The 7,500-nt window shown below is 39.8% G+C and overlaps 1 protein-coding gene across 1 annotated transcript in view; it reads left to right on the top strand.

The window, feature by feature from the left end:
- Positions 1-3,612: 3,612 nt before the first annotated feature.
- LOC143020496 (solute carrier family 12 member 8-like) overlaps positions 3,613-7,500 on the top strand; it is a 6,981-nt gene continuing 3,093 nt past the window's right edge. Inside the window, exon 1 of the mRNA XM_076176922.1 lies at positions 3,613-4,233. Coding sequence (XP_076033037.1) covers positions 4,084-4,233 — 150 coding nt within the window. The 5' untranslated portion in view covers positions 3,613-4,083. The remainder of the gene's footprint in view (positions 4,234-7,500) is intronic.

Below are 7,500 nucleotides of genomic sequence, written 5' to 3'. Positions count from 1 at the left end.
TATCATCATATCTTATCGCGCCATTGCTGTAACCGTAGGAGAACGGTGTCTTTTACTTCCTTGAGGTCTTGGCCTGAGCATATGGGTCTCTATGGGTCCCCATGGAGGAGGAAGTGGTCCCTCATGGTCTGTGGTGATTCGCCAGAGGGACACTCAGCAAAAGTGACAAGGTGACAAGCCTCCACTTGTGATGGTTGCCTCCAGTTTTGCCCTCTTTGACTCTTGCTGTGATGAAAGTCCCTTACTCTTTCCTGATGAAATTTGTTCTGCTGTTGTAAGAATGTGTCCACTGGCTGAGTCTGTTGAGACAGCTTCGTTGCAATAATTAGGCTTTCAACTCGAAGAATCTGAGCAGCCATGCTGGCCGACCGGTTTAAGGGGTCAATACTGGGACAAAAAATTACATTAAACAAGGGCAGAATATATCAAATTCCCTATTTCATTAAGTACTTCGTAAGCACTAGGATGTTCGCTGACCGAGCGGGTTAAAGCGTCGTTACTTGTGGCGGAGGTCAAGGACACGGCAGTTCGAATCCTGCCGCCAGCGAGTAGGACCAAGGACATGGTTCATTAATTCCCACATTACAAAGACCTCTGTAGGGGGCACCATCCTTGCCTCCAGATACGGGGAGTTCGCGTATTATTTCAAGAAGTACTTCTTAAAGATTTACCGTTCTAGCTTCCTCTGAAAGGGTAGATCAAGACGCTAAACAGAATCATCAAGATATTTCCAAATGACTTGTGAGTTTAGTTGAGACTATATTCACCCATGTAAACTACTTACAACCATGTCATGCATGTGAAATTACATCAAGATAATAGGTTATTTGAAAACAAACTACAGTGTAAATTAAACTATATTCTAGAGTACTTGTGAGCTGGAAGTCATATTTGTTTGGTGTTTCAAAACTGGGCAGTGTATTAAGTTTTTCAATATGTGCGTTTTACATCTTTATTTCTTAATCATAGCTGTCGCTGGGAGACCCAAGTCACCTAAGATTTAGAAGTGAATAGTTATCACCATTACAGTAGTACTATGTATTCCTAAACGTACGAACAAGCTCCTCCGCTAGGATTTGAACCTTTGCATTAGCGACTGCTTATTATGAAGCAAAGACGTTAGCGTTGAGCTACGTCTCTGCATCATAATAAGCATTCGCTAATGCAAAGTTCGAGTCCTAGCGGCGGAACTTGTTAATCCGTTTGTCATAAAGAGACACAATCCTAGATGTACAGTTTGATTATTTGAATTAGTAATCAAATATTAGTGATTTTTTACATAATCTAAAAACATGTACTGTATAACATTAAGGTCTCCAGGCCCTGCAGTACCTGGAGACGGGAGTCCTGGAGGCTGAGTGATGTCTCAGTGCCGTGATTACACTGAGGTGGTTCCCCGGGAGTAGTAACATCATTTCGGTTGCACTGTGCAACCCTAGGGAGGGAAAATAGTCTGATTATTTGAGGTAGTAATCAAATATATGTAATTTTTTACATAATCTAAAAACAGGTATAGCAGTGACGTAACTCATTCACTCACTTTCGCTCCTGTAGCTGTAGATTCATATGGTCTTTTGCTGCTCCTACCAGATGTCTCCACTGCCGTCTATCCTGTGCCAGCGCCCACCAATACTCTGGCCCCTCGATGTTCATGAGCAGTAAATCGTTCTTGATAGTGTCTATTCACCTCTTACGTGGTCTTTCCAATGGTCCTTTTCACTCAGACATTCCCTGGTAATCCTTTTCACCTGTGACGTAATATAGAGAAAATGTCGATAACTGCTTACGTGCCACAGTATATCATTACATAAAATCACAAACTGTAAGATAGGAACAAGAGTGTTTTCTTTATGGATCTTAGGCCTTCTGTGTAACCATTTTTACCAGAAGTATTAGGAGAGAATTGAGGTCAACCACTGCCTGGTTTTAGGTGGGAGAGAAGGGGCAGGGGCGTGTGCAATGGCAGTACAGGGGATGAGGGTGTATACATATATATATATATATATATATATATATATATATATATATATATATATATTATGTATATATATATATATATATATATATATATATATCATGTATATATATATGTATATATATAAATAATATATATACATATATATATATACATATATATATGTATGTATATATACATATATATATATATATATATATATATTGTATATATATTATATATATATATTGTATATATATATATATATATATATGTATGTATGTATGCATGAGAAATCACATAAACTCGTAATTCTAAATATGTGGAAAAACCACCAAGGAAAAAGATAAACTGATGACCAAGCGCTTTCGTCTATTCAGACATCCTCAGGGTACATGTGCCCTGAGGATGTCTGAATAGACGAAAGCGCTTGGTCATCAGTTTATCTTTTTCCTTGGTGGTTTTTCCGCATATGTATGCATATATATAGACACACACAGCTTGTTTGTGATCTTCGTCGACAAACTTTAGGTATATATCTTCATCTAGAAACAAACTCACAATATTCTGTAGTGAAATGCAAAATTTTTCATGCTTTGCAAACAGTGTGGTAACCGAAGCCAGTACACTGTGCAGCCAACCGAACACCGGTGCCCCTTCCCCGGTAAGGGAGAAAAGGCGAGGCATCGGTGTTTAAACTGGCGAGTGGGTGCCCAAGGTTTTGTATATGTATAAACTGTAGGATTTTTCTTCTCCCTATTAGTATTATATTTGTCATCATTGCCTTTACTATCATTATTATTTACTGGTGTGGTCCTCTTTCTCTTTCCAGGCACTGACGTCGGTTCTGCAAGTGTTTCATTGCTCACCAGAGGACAACATCGAGGTCAGCAGTTATGAGCATGAGGACTACCAACGAACCAATCAGAACTCAGCAAGAGTGCCAGGACCCAGAGGCTTGAGGGGACCGGAAGCCACAAAGTATTCAGACGGCCAAGTCTTGGTCTTCGAGACTCCGCAAGTGAGGACTCGAAATGAAGGAGTTTCTGAGACTGGACTATTATGATGTTCTTAGTTCGATGTCATTGTAGCGATACGTAAAAGGTAGATAGACCTCAGAGTTGTTGGAAGTCCTATTAAGGTTACTGAGAAGAAGGTCTTCACGGTTGATGTCTTCAGGGAGAAGAGCTATTGGAAAGGTGGTTGGGATTCGGTTGGTAGTGTGGTAGCTGGACGACTGGATGCCATCTTTCCCCTTTGATCCCTTAGGATCTTATAAAGTTATGGTTGACTGAAAGAAGATTTTCCTTCATGTACGAAGATTGTGTGAATCTCAAGAGGACTGGCATCGGTGAGAACAGGGCAGTTTTCATGGAATGTAAAGATTTGTTCATCTTGTTCTTCAGTGAAGAGTCACACGAAAAAATAATCTCCCCTTTCCTGATTTCGAAAACTTGATTTAAAGAAAAGACTAACGTCAACGAATCCGAGTGAATTGATGGTGCTAATACGATGTCAACTTCCTTCGAATTTTACCTTCTTTGGCAGTGAAGGAGGATCTTTTAGAGTAACAACAAACCTTTTCCCGAAATGATGATTTGACTGAAAAAAGAAAAAATAATAATATAAATAAATTCTAAGGTACTTATGGTGCTAGCCTAATCGAAACGCTTTTCTAATTTGATCAATGGGTTATTGAATGATAAAATCCTGACACAAGGGTGTAAGGTGACTTAATCATACTATTTGAGGGAACAAGAAAAAAGAACAAGTTGAAGAGGAGGAAGAAGAAGGAGAAGAAGAAGAGGAAGAAGAAGAAGAAGAAGAAGAAGAAAAAGAAGAAGAAGAAGAAGAAGGAGAAGAAGAAGAAGAGGAAGAAGAAGAAGAAGAGGAGGAGGAGGAAGAAGAAGAAGAAGAGGAAGAAGAAGAAGAAGAAGAGAAGGAAGAAGAAGAAGAAGAAGAAGAAGAAGAAGAAGAAGAAGGAAACAAAGAAGAAGGAAACGAAGAAGGAAAGACAATCACCCAAACAAGAAGAGAAAACAAAAAGAAACAGAAAACAAGAAAGTTAAGAACTATAGCCAAGTAAAACTCCTGGGGAGTCTTCAGGCGTTTGAGACGCTGAGGTCAAGATGACTTCGAAGATGGTAGACTGGGGCAAGTTCGGTCTCGCCTCAGACCCCGTGACTTCGGTGAACGAAACGACCCGGCTGAAGGACCCGGAACTGGAAGAGGGTTACTACGGAGGCCAAGATGACAACGAACTCTTTGCTGAAGAAAAGGTAAATTTATGTATATTTTTATTTTCGCGCCTTCTCAAATGCTTGAGATCGATTAACCACCTTATTTATCATATTGTTGTTATTGTTGGTGTCCGTCTGTCACGTATAACAATGGAACCGTTTTCTTTTTCAATCAATCTTGTTGGGAGTAACGTCTAGTTAGTGTGGCTAAGCTATCATGTATGATATATATAAATCATATATCTCTTATGATACAAATATATACAAAGGATAAATATATAAAAGAATGACCAAATCATGTATGATACAGATATATACAAAGGATAAATATATAAATGAATGACCAAATCAACCTCGTTGATACTATGATTTTGATCCTTAAATATCAGATTTTCTGGTCTTTTGGCAAAATTCCGTGAAATCTATGATAAGTATTATCACTTTTTAGCCTTCGGAGTAGACAGAACCGTAACTCAGTTACATAAACACAAATAAATAAATAGATAAGTAAATAAATAAATAAACAAATGAATACATTAATAAGAAGATCAATGAATGAATGAATAGATGAATAGCCAAGTAAAGCAAAAAATAATAAGTATATAATAGATAAATAGATAAATAAATAAATAAATAGATAGATAAATAAATAAATAAAAAAGATTAATGAATAAGTAAACAGATATAACACGAGTAAGGAGCAAGATCGAGCGATACAATTTCAACAAAATTATTTGCATTTTGACTTGAAAGGCTTTTCATAGAGTTCAGCCGGGGGGAGAGTCAGTTCAATTAATGATGGGAAATATAATCGTCACCTGATATTTGTAGATTAAATGCAAACAGCAGAACTTGTGCTTGAAATTATTAAATATATAAATAAATAGATAAATAATTTAATAGATACATAAGTATATGATAAAAATTAGATTAGTACATAAGTTAATGAACAAATAGACAGCTGAATAAATGAATAAATGGATGAATAGATAAATTGAATTGTGCCGACAAAAAGAAAACAATAACTGCAGGACCTTATAATACTCACGAGAGCAAATACAAAACAAATGAGGTTTATGTAAAAGCTTCCAGGATAAATCGACCAGCGTCTGTTAGCAAATTTATTTAATCTATTTTTTACTTCAAGAAGGAACGCGTTTTGTAAGTAGAATGACTGTGACGATGTGGCGTTGCGTTTCAAAATTGGTGATTCAGATTTCAAATAATATGAATCGCTGTTGGCGTAATTCTTCTCTGCTGAACGAAAAGTTGTGTAGGATACATTGGTTCTTTAAGAGTACGGGAGCCTGAATGTAGACAGATTATGTTTGGGATCAGGACAGTGATATTGTCCGATAATCTGGGAGTGTAATATTCATTGACACTAGAAGAAACAATTTTCGTTTTAGAGAATTAACCTAAATTGTACGTGGTTAAGATCAATGCTGGAGGTTCACATAAGAACATAAGATGATGGAGACTGCAAGAGACCATAAGGCCTACACTAGGCAGCTCCGTATCCATCACCACATGTCATCCCCATCAATAAAGTTGTCTAATCGTTTCTTAAAACAATTGATACTTTCAGCGCTTACTACATGGTTACCAAGTTTATTCCATTCGTCGACTACCCTATTAGTACACCAATTCTTGCCTATTTCCTTTTTAAATCTAAATTTGTCCAGTTTAAATCCATTACTGCGAGTCCTGCCCTGTTGTTTTAATATGATGACCTTGTTTGCATCACCCTTGTTAAAGCCTTTGATCCACTTGAACACCTCTATTAGATCACCCCGCACTCTGCGTCTTTCCAGAGAGTGTAAGTTAAGGTGCCTAAGCCTCTCTTCGTAAGGCAAATTTCTGAGTCCATGTATCATTTTGGTCATTCTTCTTTGCACACACACACACACACACACACACACACACACACACACACACACACACACACACACACACACACACACACACACACACACACACACACACACACACACACACACACATACACACACACACACACACGCACGCACACACACACACACACATACACACACACACACACACACACACACACACACACACACACACACACACACACACACACACACACACACACACACACACACGCGCGCGCACACACACACACACACACACACACACACACACACACACACACACACACACACACACACACACACACACACACACACACACACACCTCGTGGCACAGTGATTAGAGTTCCCGACTGCCACTACGGCGGTCCGGGTTCGAATCCCGCCCAGGGCTGAATTAATATCAGTATCGCTGCGCTGCGAGTGTTTACTCCAACTCTTGTGGGCGGGGACTTGGGGGTATGCGATCTGAGCTCTCTTCCGGGAGGGAAGTAGCTGTCGATTACGAGTCCAACACGTGATCCAAGATCATGGTGAATCACACACACACACATACGCCCAGGGCTGAAATTATTTCAGTATCGCTGCGCTTCGAGTTACTCCAACTGTCGTGAGCGGGGAGTTAGGGGTGTGTGTGCGTGTAAGGTGCATTACCCATAGATTGGTCATACGAGCTTTGAGCTTTCTTCCGGGAGGGAAATAGCTGTCGATCACGAGTCCTGCACGTGATTCAAAGACCAAGGTGAATACATATTTGTAACCAGGTATGACAATTGAAGAGTAAGAGACAAACCCACGTGTACTTTTCAGGTATACATCAACAAAGTAAACACACACACACACACACACACACACACACACACACACACACACACACACACACACACACACACACACACACACACACACACACACACACACACACACATATACACACACACACACACATATACACACACACGCACTGAGCTGCCACAATAGTGGCCCGCATCTCATGGTTCGAATCCTGCCAAGGGCCGAAATTATTTCGGTACCGCTGCGCTTCGGGTCGTTACTCTGACTCTCGTGGGCGGGGAGTTGGGTGTGTGTGTGTGTGTGTGTGTGCAAGGTCATAGAATTACCCATAGATCGGACCTACGAGTTCTGAGCTCTCTTCCAGGAGGGAAATAGCTGTCGATCACGAGTCCAACACGTGATCCAAATACCAAGTGAATACACACACACACACACACACACACACACACACACACACACACACACACACACACACACACACACACACACACACACACACACACACACACACACACACACACACACACACACACACACACACATAATCTTAACTTTTGACACCAGAAATCCAACTTCAAATTCCGCTCACGGGTTGAAAGCTTCACAAACACAACACTC

The sequence above is a fragment of the Oratosquilla oratoria genome, chromosome 40 (assembly GCF_046742065.1).
Source record: "Oratosquilla oratoria isolate Oo_2021 chromosome 40, ASM4674206v1, whole genome shotgun sequence".
Classification (NCBI taxonomy): domain Eukaryota; kingdom Metazoa; phylum Arthropoda; class Malacostraca; order Stomatopoda; family Squillidae; genus Oratosquilla; species Oratosquilla oratoria.
The sequence above is the reverse complement of the archived record's forward strand: the minus strand, read 5'-3'. Positions and strand labels throughout refer to the sequence as shown.